The sequence below is a fragment of the Sceloporus occidentalis genome, unplaced genomic scaffold, assembly GCF_023333645.1.
Source record: "Sceloporus occidentalis isolate IW3139 unplaced genomic scaffold, rSceOcc1.0.p SCAF_2, whole genome shotgun sequence".
Classification (NCBI taxonomy): Eukaryota; Metazoa; Chordata; class Lepidosauria; order Squamata; family Phrynosomatidae; genus Sceloporus; species Sceloporus occidentalis.
This window is the reverse complement of record NW_028316982.1, coordinates 37841547-37867645: the sequence shown is the minus strand read 5'-3', so window position 1 is coordinate 37867645 and position 26099 is coordinate 37841547. Positions and strand designations below refer to the sequence as shown.

The following is a 26099-nucleotide window of genomic DNA, read 5'->3' as shown; positions in this document are numbered from 1 at the left end:
AGCATCCCCATTGTTGAGGAATGTGGCACAGCTATTAGGAATTATGATGATGGTTTCTATACTGTACTGCTGTTTGTCAGGCTATTAGGAGCAGGATTGTGGGAAAGAACATAACATAAAAGAAAGGCCCTCTTCATCAGCAGCAAACTCATGGTGGCATAGGTGTGGGGAATTTGGGGAGGTCATCACTGGCAGAAATTCAAAGTGTCTGGTGATAAGATATCTTCAGCAGTCTGCATGGCAGACTTCCTAGAACTATATATATGCTATATAGAAATGAGTTTACATGGCCTCTATAATTTGCTAAACCTTCATTATTTATGGCCAAAATATTGTATTGTATAACTTTACCTCTACCATGTCTTCTCCAAAAAACTGGGCTTGTATGAGGAAAAGAAATACAAAGGACTTTGCAAAAATTCATACTTGCTCAAATATATGTTACATAAATAAAAATCACACTACAAATACAACCACTAGAAGTGGTATGGCATTTTGACACAGGATGCAAAAACTAAGCTAAAAACCCCTCTCAAACAGCAAAACAAGGGACAAAGGGGGGAACAGTAAAATAGTTATCAGTTCAGAACATTACTATGACAATTTAATCTCCAATTACACTTTTGTAGTGATCATTCCAGGAGCCAGTGCAAAAAAAGGGGGGGGGGGTTATAGAGAGACAGAGACATTCCTTCTGAATAGCATTCCAATAAAGTAGCAAGTAAAAATTTATACGCCAAGCATATGACAAAATAATTTACATATTGGGAGATCTTCAGCCTCAGTGATTTCACAAAGGCCTGAGCTAGTAAGATCATGTGATACTGGCTATCAGGTGGCTGCTGACATCATATAAAAATGGATAGTTGTAAAAGATTGACTAAATTCAGGAATAGGAATATTGATCGTAATGGTCATTTTTCTACATACAAAATTGTCTAGAAAATTTTGTATTTAAGATTGTTTTCTGTCAGACATTGGACTATGTTAAAAAAAATCTTATCTCTAGATTTGAGATAGTATTTGCAAAGTGGCTATAAAGTGATTAAAAGGTTTTACTACTAGAAACTAGGATTACTTTTGCATAATACTTAAAAGAGTACAAATACTCAAAGCAATATATTTGACCTTGAGGCATCATATATTGATTATAGGATGGCTAAAATATGTATCTAGATAAATTATGTATAGCTTGAGTGTTTCTATAGTATACTTTGTAGTATACTTTCTCCTTTATGTACTGTGTAATAGCTTGAGTGTTTCTATAGTATACTTTGTAGTATACTTTCTCCTTTATGTACTGTGTAATATACTTTGTAATATGCTCTGTTGGTAATTTCAGGCTTAAAGAATTGAAAACAGCCAGTGTGGCAATCAGAAGATGGAAAACAACATAACAATTTCTCGGGAGGAGCTGGAAGAATTAAAGGAAGCATTTAGTAAAATAGGTAGGTTTGTTGAATCACTGCTGATCTTTATCTGAGAGTGGACAAATAGAACCACCGTTAAAAGAAGATTACACATTCTCTGAGAGCTGGAATAGTGCAGTGCTTTGAGTATTGGACTACAACTCTTGTCACCAGGATTCAAATCCCTGTTCAGCCATGGGGGGTGGGGGGGAGTATATTTGTTTTAAAATAAATAAATAATTACTGATTCATGTTCATAATCCTATTATTATTTGTAAATACAGATATTAATTTAAAAAACACTGGATTGGATCCAAAAATTCTCATTCTCCATTGGGGCCAATTCATTGTTTTTACCTACTTATTTAAGAATGCAGAACTTGTATAATGCTAATATTACAAATTAGGATCACTAAGGACCAGAATTACTGTTAAAAGTTGGAAATGGGAAGCTAGAAGATAGGTCCCTCCATCCTAGTGTGAGATGCTACCTGTTTATATGCACATTTGTGTTTTAACTGATTTTATGTAGATGTACTGGTATATTTGTAAATTTGCTTTTACTGGTTTATATTAATTGTAATATATTTTTGAGATACTTTGATCAAAGACCGTAAATAAAATTGATTGACAAATTAGGATTCTATCCAGTAAATCTAAACTGCACCCTTCCCTTCTTTGGCTATCCATTCTGAAGTACGAAACGTCATCCTTATGGTGACTGCAGATAAGGCTACGGTATACTTATCAGGTTCCTGCTCAGAGAAGCTTTGTAACTTCATTCAGTTACAGACCTTTCTGCTCAACATACTAAGGTCTAACTAAGGGCCCATTCACATTACAAAAAACATCGGTTCTGAAACCGATTCAATCACTTGAAGTTCCTACTCACCCCGAATCTCACACAAGCGAATCCGGAGCTTGCACACCCGTTCCGTGTTAAATGGCCCCTAGCGCGGGTCTTTTGAAATCGGCGCAAATGCCGTTTCTTTTTAAAAACCCCGGGTCCTGGGAATGAGAACTTTGCCTCGATCACGATCGAGGCAAATTGAGGGAGGGATTTAGGTCAGAGGGTGGGCAAAGGGCAAGGCATTTCCTCCCCTTATCGGAGGGGAGGGGGAGGAGGAAAGAGCCCTGAGAAGAAGGGCTGCTGCTGGGCAAGGGGATGCTCTCCTCCTCCTCCTCCTCCTCCTCCTCTTCCTCCTCCTCCTGCTCTCCTGCTGGCCCCTGCTCCCTCCGGGGCCATTCAAGGCCGCCTCTCTTGCTGGGGGACTTGGCCAACCCCAGGAGGGCACATTGTATGCCCACGGAGGCAGCCGCTTCCAGCCTGGAGCCTGGCACCCAGAGAGGGGCTCCCCTGAGAGCCAGCCTGGCAGCCAGGGGATGGCGGGAGGAGGAGGAGGGTCGCTGGCCAGGCAGCAGCAGACCTCCAGCAGCTGAAGCAGGGAGAGAGATTCCTCTCTCTCTCTCTCTCTCTCTGTGTGTGTGTGTGTGTGTGTGTGTGTGTGTGTGTGTGTGTGTGTGTGTCAGAGGGAAAAGGGGGTGGTGGTCTACTTCCCGCTCCCGCAGCCTCCCCATTGCTCTTCTCCCTCATGATCCCAAGGCTGGAAGGGATCCCCAAGGGACATCCAGTCCAACCCCCAATCAAAGCAACACCCCCCCCCTTTTCAAGCAGCCTCTTTTGACCATTTATGCGCATTTTTGACCATTTATGCGCATTTTTTGGGGGGTGACATGTCTGTGTGCTTGCTTGTGCTTTATTTCCTCTTGCTCCTGGATTATTTATTATTATTATTATTATTGTTGTTGTTGTTATTGTTATTATTACTGTTATATGCGGATGCTACAGTCAGAATGCCTGCACTGCATTTCCCCTTTATTCCCAATTGATTCCATGGGTTAGAGCATTCCCGCCCCTCATTGGAGGGGAGAGAGAGGAGGAAAGAGCCCAAAGGGTGGATGCTAAGGGTGACAGGTGGCAAAAGGGGAGGCTGGGCTGCATAGGGCTGGGGGTGGGGGGGGAGATGGAGAAAGTGATGGAGGAGGAGGAAGGAGGAAGAGGAAGAGGAGGATTGCCAAGGCTGGGGGATGTAGGGAAATGGATGCAGCAGAAGCATTTATGCGCATTTTTTGACCATTTATGCGCATTTTTTGGGGGGTGACATGTCTGTGTGCTTGCTATTTCCTCTTGCTCCTGGATTATTATTATTATTATTATTATTATTATTATTATTATTAATGCGCTGCATTTCCCATTTATTCCCAATTGATTCCATGAGGTCACTCTCTCTCAGCCTCAGTGGAAGGCAATGGCAAAGTGTAAGCAGGAGTAAAGGGGTCAGTTCAGCAGAGGGGGAAGCTACAATGTTGCAAAAGACCTCACTTACAATCAGTGTTACATTTTTAAACAATTTTTTGGAGCAAAGGGAAAGCTACAAATGTTGCTTTTAAAAGCATAAAAAAATGCATGACAATTCCATCCTTTGCCTGGGACGGGGCAGATCTGACCCAAATGCCCACAGGTTTATAAAAAAATTAACCCTGTGCCTGGCTCTTTAAAAAAAGGGAGGAGGGGGAGGACACTTTCCGATGCCCTGCAAAACGTCACCATTTGACAATCGCTTGATTGACAGCGGCCACCTCGCCGGCAGACAGAATGCATTCGATTTCTGTCAAAATGCATTCGATTTCAAATTTGTAGTGGGCACTTGCTAACGGAGCGATTCGGGGGAGGGGCATCCGGATCATCCCAGTTCCCTCCATGTCTTTTAGGCCAGTATGAATGGGGCCTTAATTCCAGAACACTGAGAACATTGTGGTTCACATGTATATTCACAAGCCTCTTCCCCAGTTTTAGTGTGTTTGGGCAAACAGATCTTGTATTAAAGACACAGTCACTATATATTATTTTTCTTCAGTGCCAGAGAACCCTGGCAAATTGGGTCTCTCCTTACCTGGATCCATATAATCAAAACTGAGGCCTGTTACAGACTGCCAAAATAAAGCTGCTTTGGGTCTCTTTGGAGGTATGCTGTTTAAATGATGCATGCATCGTAAGAATCCGCAAGTTGCACCAAAGCTGCACTCCAGTGCTTAGGAATGGAGTGTGGCTTTGGCGCAACCTCCGGACTCGTAGGACCCATGCATCATTTAAACAGCATACCTCCAAAGAGACCCAAAGCAGCTTTATTTTGGCAGTCTGTAACAGGCCTGAGAACACATCTCTTACTCTAGCCATGGATGGACAACTAAGGAAGGGGGCACATTAGTCCCTGAGGAAAACGTGGAGAGGGCTGCACCTCTCCACCACACCTGGTCCTGTAAATAAACAAATAAATAAATAAATGTGCCTCAAAATGCCTTCTAAGGAGCACGGGGGGATTTTTATCATGTTTTGGAACCTTCCTGGAACATTTAAAGTCCAGGAGAGGCTTTTTGTTAACTATAGGAAATAATCAGCAGTAATGTTCTGTTCATGTCTCCTTGGTCTTTTGCCTTCAATACACAAGATAGAGTATTGTGAAAATGTTCCCCATACTTCCTAGAGGACAGTTTGGGGAAACGGTTTTTAAAAATTGGTCCCTAGGGTTCCAGGGAGCCTCCAAACATGGTGAAAATGCTCCTCACACCCCCTAGAGTGGATTTGGGGGCATTTTAAACATTTTGAATGCCCAGGGAGCCACAAAAATGGCCATGTGGGGCCACATGTGGCCCACAGACTGCAATTTGCCCACCTCTGCTCTAGACCTAAGGAAGCAAATATCTACCAAATAAGCCAGTCTAATGAGAAAAAGGAGCAGACCAGGTGGGAAGTCAAAGAACCAAAGAGAAGGACTTTTCTTCTGTCTAGAAGGATTGCTTGTAGTTCTCCAATAAAGAAAACAGAACATAGTAGATGTGGACTGGATATAGAGACTGAACGTATTGGTTCATTCTCATCTATTCTTAGTGCTGCAACCACTAGCTTGTCTTGCTCCCTCATTATCCCCTTCCTGGGACTAGGACTGGTAAAGTCATTATCATTAACTCTAAGCCTTCCATAAGACTGATTTTATTATGTCCTAATACCTGCTCTGAGACAACATGGTGTTGTGGTTTGAGCATTGGACTACAGCTCTGGACACCAGGGTTCAAATCCTAGCTAATCTATGGAAACCCACAGGGTGACCATGGGTGAGTCACACACACAGAGCCTCAGAAAGCCTATTAATAAGCTTTCCTTAGGGTCGCCATCAATCGGAAATGACTTGAAGGCACACAACAAAAACAACATCTGTTCTAAAACTAGAAAATTAATTGTCTATATTTGACAAGAGAAGGACAGATGTAGGAAGCTCCTCACGCCATACAGATACAACTTCGATGTCTTCTCCTGACTAAGCCATATAATTACACTATCCATGCAGTTAATGGTGCATTTTCTGTATTTTTTTTAAGGGTGTTCACATGTCTGAAATGTGGTAAACACATACCTGGGGGGGGGGACTTGAATTTTTCCAGCACTTTTGTTGCAACTTGTAAGAAATACCTTGCTGGCTTTTGGCTTCTCTTAAATGTTGTTATAGTAAATTTATCAGAGTGAGTTTGACAGCTGGTAGAAGAAAATTGCTTATGTAATTAATTATAATTACTTAATATGTTGACAATAGAATTCCTCAATATAGCATAATAGTTTGTTGATGTTAGAATTTGTCAGTATAGTATAACAGTTAAGGCATTTTTCTGGAATAATAGTAACCCTTGTATCTTTGTACATTGTCATATCATTATTCTTGGACTACAAAAGCAGCTTGCCAATATTTTTGATTCCATGGTTTCACTCTCATGCCTTGTCAGCAATTTGCTGCTATGTTAACGTACAAATCATAGAATTAAAATATATTTTAAAAACACCTGAAATTAATATCCTGAAATATTTGTAACTGGACCAAAAATCTGTATTTTAAATCAGTTAGTCATTAGTGGATAGATCATTTAGCCTCCGCCCCATATTGCTCTTTGTGAACAATTCAAGGGAGCTGAACTTTGTTACAATGACTTCTGTTGTAGAAAGTACTGTTAATAAATAACTTCATTTAATGTGTTATACTCAGCAGGAAATGTGCAGTTAAGGTTATAATGATTCTTTCCCTGTCACCTGAACTCTTTCAAAAAAAATCGGTGTTGAGGCATCTTTGTATGTTTGGGGGCTCAATTTTCTGACTTCTGTATGTCCCTGATATCTTTTCCCACTAGTCTTTGAGGGGCATTTGCAAAGCTAGTAGACAGCAAGCAATAATGTATTATTTTTTCATTGTCTCTGAAAGCATATACTTGAATGAAAGCTGAGCATAGGGAACTAGCTAGAGATAATGTGTTACATAGGAAGATTATTTTCTACTTTACTGAAACTTCCAGCTATTCATTGTCAGTATAGAACACTAACCTACCCAAAGGTATTTCTAGACAGAAGCACAGACACCTAAGATGGAAAAATCCAAAACTGCCATCAGTGATCATTGGTTCAGAAAAACATGTTGTCCTTCCTTCTAATAGCAAATTCAGGTGATTAAGTGCCTATCTGTCTGGAAGCCAAATTGTGCCACTCATAAGGTTGTAGCTTCTGTATATTCAGGGTGTGGGGTTGTGGGAGAAATGTTCTAGTTAAGCACAAATACATTTCTTAATTAAAAGGAAGTGACTTTTTAAAACACAAGTAGTGCTTGACAGGAAACTGACTTTATATCAGGTGACATATTAATAAAGTTATGTACAGTTCAAATACTGCCTTATATCTCCTGTACACAAATAGATGATTGTAACTAGAAATGTGCCAGAACTCAAAGACTCAAATAATGAGAGCTCATCAGCTGTGTTTGCACTATAGAATATATACAGCCCCCATATCTTAATACAGTCTTCTGAGCTCAGTAGCAGTATGGTGAGAGAGTCAGGCAGCAGCGCAGAACTAATTCTGCATCATAGCCAAGTCCTTCATGTCTCAGTCCAAGAATGCCATAAATTGCTGCTGTATGAACAAACCGTATGTGCCTTAAAGATTCTAGAATTTTTTTTTTGTCCCCTCCTTTTTGAATGGTCAGGGCCATGAGCCCAAAGTATTGCAAGATGCCCATAGGAAATGGGTGGTGCTGCCTTCTAGTAGCACTATCTTGCATCTTAAGGGGTGCTAATGTTCTTGGAACTTTTGGGTACTTCCATGCTGCGGGTGGAAGAAAAAAATTTGCGCACATACAGAACACCACGTGCAGCTTCTTGGTTCATGGCCAATGTGCTTAATGTTATAATTTTCAAAGTCAGATATGTGATTCTTGGTAATCTTCAAGACAAGATGCCACAAACAACTTTTGTTTACATTATATGTAATTATATGCTGACATCAATTTGAATAGTCATGGGGCAGCATTACAAGAAATAGTTTTCTTAGCATAAGAAAGAGAGTTGTAAGGTTATTGTGTCTTTCCAAAGCAGCCATTTTATGTAAAAAACAAATAGGTAAGCAGAATATTATGGAAACAAATAGATTCATAAAACAGGCAGCACAACTGCTGCCCATGCATCAAATTTTCAGAGAGCAATGTCTTCAGACTATGCAAGCGAGATACTACAGATCTGACCTCCCATAAGCCTCACAAAAGCTGTGGGAATCAACTAAGGTTCAACCTACCATTGTCCGTACACAACTAACCTGTAAGATTAGAGAGCTGTTGATTTTATCTGGCACCAGGAAGGCTGAAGCTCCTCAGCACAAGGGAAAGGAACTTTCTATTCTTCCCTGGTGAAGATAGCTGCGATGCCAAGATTGGAGTGTGGTGGTGGGCATCTAAGGTCCACTCAGCCATGCCATCTGTACTGTTTACCTGTAGGAGCTTGAAAGTAGAGACTACGAAGATTATTGGTTTGTGTGAAAGGGAATATATGGTTTCTTCATCTAAGTTTATTTCAGACATGACTACATTTGGAGCAAACAGAATGATGTTGAGAAAAGACACAAAGGCAGAATATTGCAGAGAACATTATGTTTGTGGAAAGAGTCACTTTAATGAACTGTCTCATGTTCCTGGTATTTAGATTTTAGCAGATGTTTTTTTAGGACTGAACATTTCCAGGAGGAGGGGTGTGGTTATGGACTCTGTCCGATTTATTGTCTTACATATTTCTTTGATGATAAATGTTTACTAGAGGAGTGTGATAACTGAATATTAAGTAACCAAGTCCTTTGGACTAGAATTCCCAGAATCTGTGGCCATGCTGCCTGGGGGATTCAGGGGATTTTAGTCCCAAATTATTTCTGCCATATTTTTAAGGAATGTGGAAAACTATTACAATATAATATTAAGTTGGTAACATGTTATATTTACAGATATTGACAATAGCGGATATGTCAGTGATTATGAACTTCAAGATCTTTTCAAAGAAGCAAGCCTTCCTTTACCTGGTTATAAAGTTCGAGAAATTGTAGAAAAAATTATAGCAGTGACAGATAACAACAAGGATGGCAAAATCAACTTTGAAGAATTTGTCTCAGTAAGTGTATTATTCTCTCAAGCTCTATGTTTATCTAGAGTGAACTGTTTAGTACTATTAGGTTATAAGTGAAGTAAGAGGTCCTTACAAAATTGTACTTTCCAAAGCTTATTGTTCTAGCTTTCTCTTATATAAGTTTTCTTTTGTATAAACACACCTCTGTGTAATGTTGATATCTTCATGTAATGTATCTGTACACCATGAATGTGAGCAGTAAAACCACTGATTTCTCTGCCATATTAGTAAAAGAATGGCTATAGGAATCCAGCTCCTGCACTGGTATTCAGCAGTGCTGCTGAGTGTTGTGAGCTACACAGGAAGCCTGTGTCCATATGCCCTAAAAGTAATAATTTAAATGCTTAAACTTTCAAAGATCAAATAGAATATCCTTTAATCAAATCCATTTCGTAAAATAGTTTGTTAGGTATCAAAGCTCACATCACAGTAAATTTGTGATGTCAAGGCCATCTTAAATTTCAGTGAATTCTTAAGTGCAGTTGAAACATGCAGTGGGAACAGGGTCACAGCTGTGCACTAAAAGCAGCAGTCTCAGGAAACTCATTATATAGGGCTTTATGTTGACAACCTAGCACTTTATTAAGATCTCTTATCTCCCCAAAGTCAGTTCCTAAAGGCCTGTCAGAATAAAATAAAACAAATTCTTCACCTGCTGCTGGAACAACACCATGGAATAAACCAGCTAACCCTTTCTAGGACTGCATCTACACTGCAAAAATAGTCCAATCTGACACCATTTTAACTGCCATGGCATAATGCGATGGAATCCTGAGATTTGTAATTTTGTGAGACATTTAGCATTATCTGTCATAGAGCTCTGGTGCCCCAACAAACTCCAAATCCTAGGATTCCATGGCAGGTAGCCATGGCCATTAAAGTGGTGTCAAACTGGATTATTTCGGCAGTGCAGACTCAGACTAGGAGGGGAATTCCAGAGTGTGGGTACAGCCATTGAGAAGGGCTTCCTTCTATTAGCTCTACCTTTTTCTTGCTTTCCTTCCTGTATCCAAGATGGTTTTCTTGTTGCCATCACATTCAGTTCTACTCATGTCATAATTGGCAGTGACAAACTAGCACAAACTCAAACTAAATATTCATTCTTAACTGGATTTTTTGTAGAAAGAAAAAATGGGGAAAAGCAGTATAAAAATGTAAGAGAGATACAGTTTACAGACACCAGACACCTGGGCCTCCCATAAAATTTCATGAATGAGGCAGAGTATTTGCATGTTAAAAAAAACTCATCTGGAAGTAGCTCTGAGCTGATCTTTAGAATCTAAAAGCACTTTAGATGTCATATATTTTAAAGAATAATAATGAACTAGTAATGTAGCTTAATAGAAGATAGAGCTATCCAAAGTATCTCATCTTTTTCCAAACAGGAAGAGCAACGATAATTATATGGGATGGTGGAAAATATACTTACAGTCTGTAATTAGTGATCTTTGGTAATGTCTGAAAAAGAAAAAGGCCCAATGGCTGCATTGATTGGTTATTATGTGGGTTCAGTCTAGTGATATTAACAATGTGAAATGTCCTCAAATTATTTGCATTTAAAAAAACAAAACAAAAGAGGGAACAGACTCTAAAGGAAATCATGTGTTAGCATAACAGATGTCATCTACTTGTATTTTTGAAAAGATTTAGTTTTCCAATTTAATATTGTTATATTATTGACATGTATCTACATTCTTTCCTAATTTAAATGTACCATTCATCCGTCTATCCTTTTCTTCCTTGTTATTTGCCCATTCCTTCTTTTACTTTGCTTTTCTTTCTTACAGTTTCTTACAGTTAGGTCATATTGCAATACAGATTTTAATATCTAGTGGTTGGAATAATTGATTATTTAAGCGAGATAGAAAAGGATGGGAGGGTGCAAAGTTTAACACTAGGCTATTGCTTAAATGAGTGTTTCTATAGGAGTATTATATGTAACATATCCCTGTTCGTTCTAACATGCAGATATATTTCTCTCTTTTGTTCCAGGTTATTCAGGAACTGAAGAGTAAAGATATTAGCAAATCATTCCGAAAATCCATAAACAAAAAAAAGGGAATTACTGCAATTGGAGGAACATCAGCAATTTCTAGTGAAGGGACCCAGCATTCTTACTCAGGTAAATAATTGGTTATTTTTTTTTTAAAAAATGATCTGTTAAAAAAAATTTTACAGTTACATTTGTGCATTTGACTGCACATTTGTGACAAGAACATTGCTACATCTAAAAAAATTGAATTTTGGCTTCTGGATTCTCTCAAGATTGTTTACTGTCTTACATGGCAAATGTAACATGTTTACTAGAACAAACAATGGAGATAAAATTATGATAAAATGAGAAAAGACACTTTACAAAAAATGATTATAGTCTTAATTCTTGATAAATATTCTTTAGAATCTAAAATTCAGACATACATGTATACGTTGTTATTTTTGTTGTTGTGTATCTTCAAATCACTTGCAATTTATGGTGTCCCTATAGGAAAACTATCATGGGATTTTCACAGCAAAATTTGTTCAGAGGTTTGCTATTGCTTTCCTCTGGGCCTGATAGAGCATGGCTTGCCCAAGGTCAACCAGTGGGTTTCCATGGCTGAGTGGAGATTTGATCTCTGGAAGGTACTTAGGATAAGCGGGGCACTGACAAAGCTTGCTAAGGCTGCATCTGCACTGCAGAAATAATCCAGGTTGACAATACTTTAACTGTCATGGCTCAGTGCTATGAAATTCTGGTAACTGTACTTTGTGAGACTTTTATTCCTCTCAATCAGAGAACTCTAGTGGCACAACAAGCTTCAGTTCCTAGAATTCCATAGCACTGAGCCACAGCAATTAAAATGGTGTCAAGCTGGATTATTTCTGTAGTGCGGACACAGCCTAGGCTTCACAGTTGTCCAACATAAACTGATTGTGCCCTAAGACATTCCCAGTACAGTATTTTTGCAGTGTGTCCGAGGGAAAGTTCAGAACTTTCAGGGGTACTTGGCTGCCGCTATTGGGCTTCCCATGGAAAAGACCTCACATAAACATCATGGCAGCGGCACGCTCAAAGCCAGCCTGCCTGGTCTCCTCCCCTGTCCCACCTCCGCTTTGCCTCCAAAGGACTGTTGTTGCCGCTGCTGTGGTTGCTGCTGCTGTTTGCTGGGCGGCTCCCTGGGTTTGGTTGGAAACCTGTGCAACTGCACACCAACCCAGGGAAGCCGCCTACGGACTTTACATCTTTCAGCGCTCCAGCAAGCAAGCCAGGACTGCGGGGGGACTCGGAACACCTGGGGGAAAGCAAATGGCGGAGACATCAGGACTTAGCCGACAAGCACTCCTGGACTCTCTTTTGGAGGACTACGGAGTGGTGATAGACGCAGCAAAGAACTCGTTCTATGCTGCGCGTATCGCGTCCGCGGAGTCGCGTCCAGCAGAACTGTTCAGGGTAGTAAGGGAGCTTACCCAGCTTCCTTCCTCCCTGAACTCTATTTTGGAATCATCCAAGGCCTGCTGTGACCAATTTAACAACTTCTTCGTGGATAAAACCTCTTGGATAAGGGCTGATCTCGACGCCAGTATTGGGTCAGAAACCACAGTAGAGGTCTCCAGAGCTTCTGTGGACTCATTTGTACTGGATCATTTTGAGCCAGTAAGTACTGAGGATGTGGACAAGATCCTTAGAAGTGTTAGGAAGACAACTTGCTCTCTCAATCCTTGTCCCTCGTGGCTAGCGGCTCAGGGGGGAGCGGTTGGAACCACTATGTTACACCGCATAATTAATACATCATTTAGGGACGGGCAATTTCCATCCAGCTTAAAATTGGCCATTGTAAAACCGCTGATTAAAAAGCCCTCCCTTGACCCCCTGATGCATAACAATTATCGGCCTGTTTCGCTACTGCCTTTCTTGGGGAAGGTGATCGAGAGGGCAGTTGCAATCCAGCTTCAATCGATCTTGGATGATACTGATTATCTGGACCCATTTCAAACCGGGTTCCGGGCGGGCTATGGAATTGAGACTGCCATGGTCGCCCTGGTCGATGATCTTCGTTTGGGCATGGACAGGGGTACCGTGTCCCTGTTGGTGCTGTTGGACATCTCAGCGGCTTTCGATACCATTGACCATGGTATCCTTCTGGAACACCTGAGGGAGTTGGGAATCGGGGGCACTGCACTCCAGTGGGTCCGTTCCTACCTCTTGGGTAGATTCCAGATGATGCAGCTGGGGGATGTGTGCTCCGATAAGAGGGCCCTTACATCTGGTGTCCCTCAAGGAGCCATTCTGTCCCCCATGCTATTCAACATTTACATGAAACCGCTGGGAGAGATCATCTGGAGACACGGGGCGCGGTGTTATCAGTACGCTGATGACACCCAAATATGTTTCTCTGTGTCTCTGACTGATGCAGTGACCAGGGATGGCATCTCTCCTCTAGATGCCTGTCTGGACTCGGTAATGGGCTGGATGAGGGAAAACAGACTCAGCTTGAATCCAGAGAAAACGTAAGTGCTTGTGATAGGCTCCCCCGGCCCAGGGCTGGATGTTTGTCCACCTGTCCTGAACGGGGTCACGCTCCCCTTGAAGGACTCCATTCGCAGTTTGGGAGTGCTCCTGGACTCGTCGCTCCACCTTACATCTCAGGTGGATGCGATGGTCAGGAGCACCTGTTATCAGCTTCGGTTGATACGCCAGCTGCGACCCTTCCTGGGCCAGGGGGACCTTGAAACGGTGGTACATGCTCTGGTAACCTCTCGTTTGGATTTCTGTAATGCACTCTACATGGGGTAACCCTTGTACCATACTCGGAAGCTACAATTGGTTCAGAATATGGCAGCATGACTGGTCACTGGATCCTCCAGGGCCAGCCATATAACACCTGTACTAAAAGATCTACATTGGCTGCCTATCCGCTTCCGAGCGCAATACAAGGTGTTGGTTATTACCTATAAAGCCCTAAATGGCTTGGGCTCAGGGTACTTGAAGGACCTCCTTTCTCCATATAATTCGCCCCGCACACTCAGGTCGGCCGGGAAGCAACTGCTGAGAGTTCCAAACTCGAAATATGCCATAACAACGCAGAGGGCCTTTTCCATCTTGGCCCCACAGCTCTGGAACTCACTTCCCGATGAGCTCCGCTCGGCCACCTCCCTTGACATGTTCAAGAAGGGGTTAAAAACCTTCTTGTTTCAACAGGCTTTCCCCTAACTGTCCCCAATGCAGCCTCCCCTCCCCCTCACTGTTTTTGTTCTTCTACTTCGTGCTAGCTGGAAATTGTTATTTGTAATTGTTATTTGCAATTTTTAATGTATTTTTGCTGTTTTTAATTGTATTTTTATGCTGTAACGGTATATTATGTAACCCGCCTTGATCTGTGGAAAGGTGGGCTATAAATAAATATTTTATTTTATTATTATTATTATGGTTCTCTGGAATCCTGTCCGAATGTTATTGACACAGAACTAGTGAAAGAATTGAGTATGCTCTGTCTATGGAGAATCCTGATTGCTCCCAACTTGCCATCAGAGAAAACTTAGCTTGGATAGGAGGATCCTAGTGATGTAGGGAGAAAAGGAGTCCTTTCTTCCAAAATTGTTTTTCTTCCCTTAGCTGCCGATGTTTTGTGCATCCTCTCCTCTTGTCTGTTGGTCAAATATTACATGCCCAGGAGATAAGCAAAGTAAATAAGGAATGCATAAAGAATATCTCCTTTCCTCTTTTAGAAGAGGTAGCTATATTTGTTTGTTTCAGTACAAGAAGAGGAAGAAATAATAGTTCTTGTGCTACTTTTAGACAACTAGATTTATATTGTGCATTACAATGTCCTCTTTCATATACATAAGGAATGCATAAGAGGCATTTCTTTCTTCTTGTGACTTTGATTCCCATTTTGTCACCTTGCGATTGTGATTCCCATCTTTCTGCTTGTAGATAGAGGAGCCTTTACAATTTTCAGTAGGAAAGCCTGGACCTAAAAACACCAGGAAAAAATTCTTAGCCATTAGTTCAAGAGAAGAACAGGCTAGGAGAATTGTTTCGGAAGAAAAGGATTGGATTTGTTGTGATCCACTGATCCCTTTCCGGTTCTGTAATTATATTTTGCGACAAATGTTCAAGCTTTTACATTAAGTTAAACTTTTCTGTTGTGTTTGTTTTTATTTCTTTGTCAGAGGAAGAAAAGGTTGCTTTTGTTAATTGGATAAATAAAGCTCTTCAAGACGACCCTGACTGCAAACATCTTCTCCCTATGAATCCATCAGATGATAGCCTTTTTAAGTCACTTGCTGATGGTATCCTCCTTTGGTATGTTTAATGTTCATTTTCTAAAATAAATAAATAAAAATAGTTAACTAGAAAACCAAACTGACCAGTGAGTTGCCATTTTGAAACACATGGGGAATGAGCCACCCAAATTCAAGCACTATTAAGTCCCGCTGATTTCAGTAGGAGTCTTAAACTTATTAATTCTTTAATTGATATTAATAGGAAATAAAACATGTAGGTTCTTTATTCTGAGATACTCGATAATCAAGTATAACAAGTGAAACTTGCAAAAAATGTTAAGAATGCATCCTTCCTCCTGGAAAGCAGGGTACCATTGTTCACTGTTCCTACTAGCTTTCCCTGCAAAGTTGTCAACCTTTTTCTGTTCTTCCATACAACAGATATTCAGCATGCCTTGACCAGAGAGCATGCTTAGTGCTAAATGGGCTGTGTTTGGGGAAGGTTGCCCCCTTAGATTTTGTTTTGCTTTGTACTTCTGCAAACATCCGGGTTGATACTTGTTTTCTCTCTCTTATTAGCCTCATTTCAGCTACATAGCCATGGGCACTCACCACCATCATTTGCTATTAGGAGTGGTGTTTAGTAATAATTAAGAAGTCCATGTGATTTCTGGATCTCTGGTATTTATCTCTCCTGTATTTATATGTGCACTTCCAGTGTCAAAAATGTTTGCATGCATAAGTGTATACACATCATGTGTTGAACAAGCTGGCTATGTTAGCCTTTACACACATGAGAGATACAGGAGCCAAGTTCCTGTGCATCAAGGAGGTTGTGTTTGGAATAACTACATTTTTTGTAAATTGCTGCTTTATGTAAGACATGGTAAAATTCAGTATTTACAATACAATAAAGGATGAATAGATGAATTCATAGATGAACCTCACAATTTAGAACCAACCGTTCAACTGAATATTAGTTTATGAAAGACAAAATGATGAAACTCTGGTTGTGTTTATACTGTGCTTCTAGGTATCTAGGAAACCAGTGTGGGAAGCAGGTTCTTGGACTTTTTTCTCGTTCAGCAAGACTCTTAGGTTCTCAAATTTGGGTGGCATTTTTGCTGCACATTTAGATTTAACATCTGGGTTGTGAAAAGACTGATTCTTCAATATAACCTACATTCTTTAGTTATGAGTTAGATGTGTGCAGTTCATGTATGAACTTCAAATTAATGCTTGCCAATGCCTTACCAACACCTTCCAAGTCATAATTTGCAAACAGTCTTGTTATGGTGGTCACCTTAACAAATATTTTGTTATGGTAGTCACCTTAGTATTTCCATTTATAAAATTGGTGTAATTCTATTTTTTAAGTAAAAGGCCCAAATTCCATGAGTTGTATTTCTAAATGATACAATCAGAATTTATTAAATGGAAAAATGCCAGACATTTTCCTAGTGTTTGAGATTTCCATATCTTTTTTTTTTTTAAAAAAGAGCATCCAAACATACAGTTTCCCAAGGTGATCTAGGCCAGATGTGGAGAGAGTTTACCATACAGCATTTCTGAATATTTTACTTGGCTTTGAGGCTTCTCAAATGTTTCAGTGTAGAACTTGCATATCTCATCTGTACTTTGGATTGCTTAGGGCTTTTTAGATATCAGCCACTGTTATGAGACAGATTTCATGTCCCATGTTTTTCAAGGAAGAACTATAGTTGATTCTAATTACCAGAATAATGTTAGATGAAGTGCTGGCCTGTTCACATGCTCATATCCATGTCTGTGAAGACTTGATGATTGTCAGCTGAATGTGTAAGCTCTTGCCACTAGAAAGCATTGTATTTGAATTTTGACAGTGGTACTACAGAAGCTCTGTTATTGGTAATGGATCCATGAGAGCTCATTCAATGATGCATATCATTCATTTATTCTACAATTACTGGGGGTTGAACACATATGTGTCAACAAGCTCTAAGTGAATGAGTTTCAGCTTTTTGTGTGCTATAAATGTATTCTGGTAGGGATGATGCTATCAGTCACTGAGGGAAGCTTAACCATCCTTATACATGGACTGTTGTACAAATGCCAGGGTTCTTTTGAAAGCAAAATACCCACCAATCATTACACTGTAATCAACCGCTATATTATTTTCTTGAAACTTCTTCTATTGGATATTTTGCTGCAGTTTATGTTGGTGAGTGTAGTATGTCAAGATCTTTTTTAAGTTAAAGGATGCATTTGTCTTTTATATTAAGCTAATAACTATTTTCAGAAAGATATTATTAAACGTTGACCTTTACTTCCCCAGCAAAATGATTAACTTATCCCAACCAGATACAATTGATGAGAGAGTTATTAATAAGAAGAAGCTTACCCCATTCACTATATCTGTAAGTATAACACAACCCAAATTTTAGTACTTAAATCTACCTCAACATTTTGTTAGTAGTACAGATAAAACAACTTTGTAAGATAAATATTCACAGTAGTAAATTATTGTGATGATTAAATTCCTAGTTTAGAATTCTTATATGTACCTGTGTTGTTATAGTGCTATATAAGCAGTACCACCTTGTAACTAATATATGTGATCATGGGTAGTGCACTGGGCTTTCTACATTTGTTTGCTTTGCAAAGCTGGTATGATTTATTTCCCATTTGCAGCACATAGTATGACACATATTGCTCCAGAAGCACTTTTGTTATAGAGATACTACATTTATGGAACAAAAAACATTTCCACTTTCTATCCAGGGGAAATCTAATAATAAATCTCCCAAATGAGGTGTTCAAAGTCTTTGCAACTGTAGTGTGGCTTGTGATTGTGTGAGTACCCTGACATTTTGGGTATAATTTATGATGGAGAGAGTCATTATTTCTCTCTTTTGCTCAGCCAGATTACATTGCTACCTCAAATAATTTTTCACACATCCCTGTGCCATCACAGTGGCTGATAAAATGTTGTATGCCCAATTAGCCAATTACCCTACAGTTTAGACATACTATATGTCTGTAAACTTATAATGTATATTACTATTAATGTGCACGTTAAAATGGCTCTCCTCATCTTAATTTTACCTCTCTTGCTCTCCCTCTTAAGCTTTTGAATACCATTCCAGAATATTACACATGTATGCCTGCCTGAGTTTCTTGGGGATTTAATGTCTTTCTATGAAGTCATTATTTGGATATTCATCTCTTATCTGTCCTTCTGGTATTTTTAAATACTTATTTTTTACTGAGTCCTTGGTTTCTCCTCCCTCCTATTCTGGCCAGACTTGATAACATAGATTTAACTGCAGTGTAATGTATATCTCTCTGACCAAGCTGCCCCTTCCTTCTATGTGTTTAGATTCAGCCTGGTTCTTGTTACATCAGCAATATACAAACACACACCTATTTACATACTTTACACTAATGCCCTTATTTTTCCTTTCTCTCTCAACCCACTGGTTATGCTTCTGATATCCAGATGGGGTACTATATTACTATAGAATTGTGTTGGGATAGTTGTCTTACTGCATCAATGGAGTTTTATGCAGTCTTGGTGCTCTTCTGTCTTACTTGTGTTACCCAAATTGCTAGGAGTCCTTAAGGCACCCAAAAATTAAGGGGAGAGGGGAATTTTTTATAATAGTATCACAAAGGAGAGTTATAGTATGACCAGGGATACTATCTTTGGATCTTACCCTATGTATACCAGATTCAAATCACACAGAACTCCAGAGGCAATTCCAAATGAGTTTGTAGTTTGTTAAGGGAATGAGAAACATACACACAACAACACATACACTCACTCACACACACAAGAGCTAAGAAAGGTAGTAAAAGGTCAATAGTAAAAGGCTTTGCTAATGGTGATATATACCAACTGATGAGGATGGCTAATGATGAATCTAGGGGGAAAAAAACTAGCAGCATGTATGCCTGTTTTCAAACTAGACCAAAGACCTGTTGTTTAAGCATTAACATTTATACCTAAAACCTTGTCTTGGAGGCAGAAACCAAGGAATGAAAGGATTGGATTCTTGCTAAATGGATTCCCAAGAGGAAAATAATGGCCAGGAGCTGTAGTAAATATTTGGGTGATTGGTGTGAATACCTCAGACAGAGGATTTGCATCCCTAGCCAGAATGTCCCTGTCCTGTGTATGCTCATGCAGGCACCTTTCTTGGCCATGACCTATTATCGCCCTCTAAAGACAAAAGGGATTGTGATGGTGCCATGGGAGATCTCATCATGGTGGATGGCTTCCTTGCTAGTGCTAACCAGGTTTACAAGTGTAAAGTGGCTAGGTGTCCACAGTGGGATGATCATTCATAGGTTATTCACCCCAGTATCCCTGTTAATATTATCAATCTATTAAATATGAGGGGCGAACGGGGGTCTGGTCTTGGGATAACACTTGTAACTCTCCTCTGTTTTTCCCACTGCTTCATTCATCCTTTTTTTTAAAAAAATGTGGTTTTGGCCACACAAAATATTGAATCATTGTACACTCTCTGTTGAATGGTAGCAGAAGTTAGCCACTGGCAACAGTGCAAAGTCTTATTTTTTGAAGGAGAAGAATTGCCACTGCCTGCCCATCATAACCAGTGGCTTCTGTTTTGCTCTGAGAGTGAAACAGAAAGCTGATGGGCCCTGTGGAAAGTAGTCTTGGCCACACAAAGCAGTTGACACTGCTCTCCACATAACCAGTTGGGTCCAGATGTTTGGCTCCGAGGTTCTATAATGCAGCAATGCCCCAGGAATAAATTCCTGGGGCATTGCTGCATTATAGAACCTCGGAGCCAAACATCCATAAAGCCTTACTCTGAAAACCAGAGCAAGTTAGAGTATTTGTGACCTATTTAGCTGTGAAAAGCTCTTCAGCATGTGATGGTCTTCTTCTCTTCTGCTGCATTGCCACAGCAGGAAAGCAGCCAGTGTAGGTCTCAGGAGACCTCTAATACTGTGCTGTGAAAAGCTGGGCTGGCTGTTTCCTAACTGTGGCATTTACTTTGATCAGCCAAGGACATGTTCCAGAGCAGTAGAAGAGACCTTTTCAGTACTGTTGGGCTGCCATTTGTTGTATTTTGCTCTGTGCCATTTAAGGTTGGTAGTTCGCTTGGCCTGATAACTCTGGTGGGTAGGGTTATCCATATGGAAATCCCAACCATGGATGTCATCTGGCAATCATCTGGCTAATTTTTAAAAGTGTACTAAGAAAGCAGTCCGGATTATAAGTATAGCAGTGGCTGGTAGGGCTTCCAGACTTTTTGAGGATAGCAGACAATTCAGAGAAAAATACTGAATATTATGGAATTATACATGCATTAGTCACTTCTAGTTTGTCAACCTGTGTTTAAAGACACCCTGAAAGGAATTGTGCCCCACACCCATCTTGTTAGAAGCTTCAGTGCAAAAACTATCCCTTATCAGTTTGTTCCATGTTCCTTTTACATATATTATAGTTGTATGTTTTCAGATTATAGTTTTTGATGTTCAAAGGTGAAAATCCCAAATTCCAATTACATTTATTTTTCCTTTTCCTTTTAGGAAAACTTAGATCTTGCACTGAATTCTGCATCAGCTATAGGTTGTACAGTAGTAAATATTGGATCACAAGATCTAAAGGATGGCAAACCACATTTGGTGTTAGGACTATTGTGGCAAATAATTAAAGTCGGGCTTTTTGCTGATATAGAAATCTCCAGAAATGAAGGTAAGAAATTAAGTACCACCGGGAATTTTAAAGTCTGAAATCCGTGATTAAATTAAATAATAAAAGGTAATCCAACTTTCCTAACAATTATTTTGTAGCTCTTATTGGTTTGCTAAACGATGGGGAAGAATTGGAACAATTAATGAAATTGTCCCCAGAAGAACTCCTACTACGCTGGGTTAACTATCATCTGGATAATGCTGGATGGAAGAAAATAAGCAACTTTAGTCAAGACATTAAGGTATACTTTGCTCTAACTCCTTAATGAATAAAACAACAACAAATCAATGATTTTGATCTGAACTAAACCAACACATACCATTACAGGAATCATTTTTTACCTGCCTAAAATCCTCATTGAAATATCCTTTTTGGAACAGCATTGCTATCCACCATCAAAATGTAAAATATTTAATTAATGCATATAAATAAACTGTGCCAATAAATAGTTAAACAAACAATTATATCTTTTCCAAGAGGTCAACTGAAACAGCATATTCTGCTGCTGGTTATAAGGGCTGGGGTGTTTAGGGGAACATATGTTGACCTGTAGGACTCTAAGCCCTTGGATCCCTCCAGCAAGTCCCTGTGTTGCCCCAGATACACCAGACCTGGAACTAATGTAATTATTGCTCTACTGTTGAAGTAAATAGGTGGGGAAAATATATAATTATTCCCTTGCAATTTCCTTGCTTGACCTGCTTTGAGCCAGGTTGATGGGCAGGTTGCTCTACCACAGAATTTCCCCCTGCTTGGTATTTATTGTTTCTGTTTTCTGCAAACCAAATAGCTTTCTGGTATGAATTCTGTCTTTTTGTCTTTAGTCCTAATAACTTCAGAGCAGTAATAACTTAAGTCCAAAACACACTGCAGAAATAATCCAGTTTGAGACTGCTTTAACTGCTCTGAGTCAATGCTAGGGAATCCTGGGAATTGTAGTTTATTGTGCCACCAGAGCTCTCTGACAGAGAAGGCTGAATGTCTCACAAAACTACAGTTCTCAGAACTAGCATTGAGCCAGGGCAGTTAAAGCGGCCTCAAACTGGATGATTTCTGCAGTGTGTTTTGCACCCTACTTGTATATTCTGTCTGGATTATATTAGGGGAGGTAGTTATGCAGCCAATTGTACTATAGCCTCCCATTGCAGTTGGTGTCCTTTATATGCATGTGGCAATGAACTTCAAGGACTGTTGCTGAGATTTGTAGCTCTAGCTACGAGGTCATCACAGAGAGGAGGGTGACAGTACATGAACTCACAACAGTAACTTTATTGGGTATAACATGGTCACAACTTTATTCATAACAGCTGTATAGTGTTGGCTTGGCATGAGTTCTGGATCATGGAGCAAGTAACCTGACTATTGTCTGATGCTGCCTGACAGCCAAAGGAAAACTAGTGACAGCTGTGGACTCTATGTAGGTGCACAGTCACTGCTAGGTTCCCTGCCACCTGGGAATGAGGCATGCCCTTCTGCCTCTGAACTGGGCCTAGGTCTTACTGCCATAACCCAAGTCCACATAAGGAGTCTATCAAGGAGAAAATCCATCCCTGTCCCCTCCCTAACAACAACAACAACAACAACAACAAATATTTATTTATATTCCGCCTCTTCTGCTTTGAGGATTGAGGCGGGTAACAGCAAAGTGAATGCAATATACAGCAATAAAAACAACAAGCCCCACAAGACCCCGACCCAACCCTCCCTCCCAACTATAAAATTAAACAGTAAAAAAATGTTTTAAAAGTACATAACAATACATCAAAGTTAAAAAAACAAATCACAAATAAGAAAAATAATAAAAGGAAGGGGATTCAATTGGTTCTGAACATTATCAATCGGGGAAGGCATGCCGGAAGAGAAAGGTTTTTGTCGCCTTTTAAAAAGCCTCGAGTGAGGATAATTGGCGAATCTCTTCCGGCAGGTCATTCCAAGTTTTTGGAGCAGTGATAGAAAAGGACCTCTGGGAGGTCACTGCCAGTCTGGTCTTTCTAGATTGTAAGAGGTTTTCCCTAGAGGATCGGAGTGTACGGGAAGGATTGTATGGGAGGAGGCGTTCCTTCAAGTAGACTGGACCCAGGCCATGTAGGGCTTTATAGGTGATAACCAACACCTTGTACTGTGCCCGGAAGCTAATAGGCAGCCAATGTAGTGATTTTAAAATAGGTGTAATATGGCTGAACTTGGATTTTCCGGCAACCAGTTTGGCTGCCATGTTTTGTATCAATTGGAGCTTCCGGACGTGGCACAAAGATTGCCCCATGTAGAGCGCATTGCAGAAATCAAGGCGAGAGGTTACTAGAGCATGTATGACCGTTTCTAGGTCCCGCTGCTCCAGGTAGGGGTGCAACTGGCGTATCAGCCGAAGCTGATAACAGGCACACCTGGCTGTCGCATCAATCTGAGAAGACAGTTGAAGCGACGAATCCAGGAGCACCTCCAAGCTGCAGACGCAGTCGTTCAGGGGAAGTGTAACCTCATCTAGAACTGGCGAACTTATCTCCATACCTGGATTGGGGTTACCTATCACGAGAACCTCTGTTTTATTTGGATTCAGCTTAAGTCTATTTTCCCTCATCCAATCCATTACCGACTTCAGGCAGTCATTCAGCGGGGAGATGCCCTCCTTGGTCACTGAAACAGTCCGAGGATCCAGTTCTCATGCTACACCACCAAAGCTGTAACAGAGGACAGTGGGCCCCCGCGGATACAAAATCCACAAATGCTCAAGTCCCATTATCCCCATTGTCCCCAGTGGCAGTGCATGGATACAGCTGCACCACCATTAGGGACAATGGGAACGGGACTTAAGGTAAGCTTCCATTGTTTCCAATGGCGATGTGGCTGCGCGCATGTTCTGCCACTGGAGACAACAGGGGTTGTCCCTGTTGGTGGCACAGCCACTTGCATGCACCATAATTGAGGACAATAAGGACTTGCTGTCCATAGATGCTTGAATCCGCAGATGGCAAGTTCACGGATACTGAGACCCCACTGTACATGAAACAAAAAGCATGAATAACATAGAGACAATTCTAAGCAAATGTAGGGTGGGAAGGTAGGATGGCAGCAGGAACAAGACAGGGAAGTTGGTGGTGGAATTTCTTCTTCCATACCTACAAGACCAGAGTGACCAGAGGTTCTAACCACAAAGGAGGACAAGACACCATAAAATGTATGACGTGATCAAATAAAAGCTAAAAAGATTAGTATAAATATAAATGCATGCTTCTTAGTCATGTTCAAAATGGAGGGCATTTTGGGATTCCTCCAGGACAGAAGGATTAAATCTAGGATATGTCCAGGAAAAGGAGGACATCTGGTCACCCTGCACAAGACAGATAAGAGGGAAGCCTACTTTCTCTTTCATGCCCTGGCACCCTGATCGCTTGTTCATCCTGAAACCTGCACAATCCAGAGGTCTCTGGGATGAAGAAGAACAGACAATGAAGCGCACCTGTTGCAAACTGAAAAGTCATCTGGTAAATTGGGAGCCTAATCCTTTGCATTGTTTATTTCAGGACTCAAAGGCCTACTATCATCTACTCAATCAAATAGCACCCAAAGGAGTCAACAATGGAGAGGCTGCCATTGCCATTGATCTTTCAGGCCTTAGTGTAAGTGTGTGTGCAAAATGTATTTGTACTAAGCAACTATAAATTACTTAAATAAACATAGGCTAAATCTGAGGATCAAGTTGCATTTTTGTTGATCAACAGTCTTCTCATTTTGAATATAATCTAAAACAGCCTAACAGACATGTTAGCTGAAATTTAGGCAGGCCTTTGATTTTCAATCCCCTTGCAGAACACATTTGAAAGTGACATGCTGTTTTTATCCTGTATATTTGTAAAGATATTTTAAAATACATTTTAAACTGTTTTTAACTATTTGCTTTTAATACTTTTAAAAAAATGTAATATTAGCTAAATCTTTATTTTGAATTTTGTGAGTTGCTTTTGAGTCCCATGGTGGAAGAAAGGTTGGATGTAAATTGAATGAATAAAAAAAAAGTTATTTTACCATGTATATCTAAACAGGGAAGCCAGCATGCTGTAGTATTTTGAGCACTAGACTATGACTCTAGAGACCAGAGTTCGAATTCTGGTTCAGCCATCTAAACCCACTGGGTGACCTTGGGCAAGTCACACTCTCCCAACCTTGGGGGATGGCAGTGGCAAACCCCCTGAAGAAACTTGCGAAGAAAACCCTGTCAAAGGGTCTTGGGGTCAGCATAGGTCTGAAATGACTTGACAACACACAACAACAACAGCAAACATCTAGAACAATGTTTTAAGTCTAATAAATCTTACATGAAAACATGTAAAAGTGTTAAGATTATTTTTTTTCTAGGAGGAAAATGACCTGAAGAGGGCTGAATATATGCTACAACAAGCAGACAAACTAGGCTGCAAACAGTTTGTGACTCCTACTGATGTGATTGCAGGCAACCCTAAACTTAACATGGCCTTTGTAGCAAACCTCTTTAACACCTACCCTGCCCTACAAAAGCCTGAAAGCTCTTCATATGACATCAATTTATTAGAAGGTGAGTTCTGTCCCCCATGTATTGTTTGTCACCTTAGGCAATTACAAATACAGTGGGCATTTCTTTCTGAATTGATGCCACACAATTGACCCAACGGCCACAAAGATTGATTAAAAAAAAATAGGGTGTATCTTATATACCTGTTAGAGCTGAATAATATCCAGCCAATAGGTCCATTCAGAATTTCCTTGGCATTCTTCTTCAGAGACACTTTCACAGAGAATTAGACTCTGGCTAAGTACTGCTGTGTGATGTAAAAATAGATATAAGTAAAGCCATGCTGGAACACATCCAGGGGTCTGTCTAGTAGCTAAGCCTTATAGTTTCAACAGTGACCATCCAGATGCTTCTATAAAACTTACAAGCAGGAAATGAAAATATAATCAACCCTTTTACAGTTTTTAAGAGTTTGGACAAGAACTTGGAAGACCCAATTTGAAATCATGAACCTCAGTGGTTCATTTAAGTCCAGTCTTTGTCTCTTACCCTTACATTCCTCACATGGTTGCTATGAGGATAAAAGTGGAGAGGAGGACCAAGTGCACTGTCTATAAGAAAAGTGAAATATACACGATATAAATAATAGTGAATAGACCTAGCAGCTATTTATAAGCACGTTACCCTCTGTTCATGAAAGTAACATTCATGATCAGGGCCAGTTTCCTATGATATTTTTTACTTTTTG

The 26099-nt window shown here is 40.2% G+C and overlaps 1 protein-coding gene across 4 annotated transcripts in view; it reads left to right on the top strand.

Moving 5' to 3' along the window:
• PLS1 (plastin 1) overlaps positions 1 to 26099 on the top strand; it is a 77983-nt gene that overhangs the window by 27061 nt on the left and 24823 nt on the right. For all 4 annotated transcript variants that reach the window (XM_089509108.1, XM_089509105.1, XM_089509106.1 and 1 more), the window contains exons 2-10: positions 1343 to 1448; positions 8770 to 8933; positions 10941 to 11070; positions 15102 to 15234; positions 17470 to 17551; positions 20700 to 20865; positions 20964 to 21106; positions 24387 to 24482; positions 25219 to 25414. In XM_089509108.1, coding sequence (XP_089365234.1) covers positions 1382 to 1448; positions 8770 to 8933; positions 10941 to 11070; positions 15102 to 15234; positions 17470 to 17551; positions 20700 to 20865; positions 20964 to 21106; positions 24387 to 24482; positions 25219 to 25414 — 1177 coding nt within the window. In that variant the 5' untranslated portion in view covers positions 1343 to 1381. The remainder of the gene's footprint in view (positions 1 to 1342; positions 1449 to 8769; positions 8934 to 10940; positions 11071 to 15101; positions 15235 to 17469; positions 17552 to 20699; positions 20866 to 20963; positions 21107 to 24386; positions 24483 to 25218; positions 25415 to 26099) is intronic.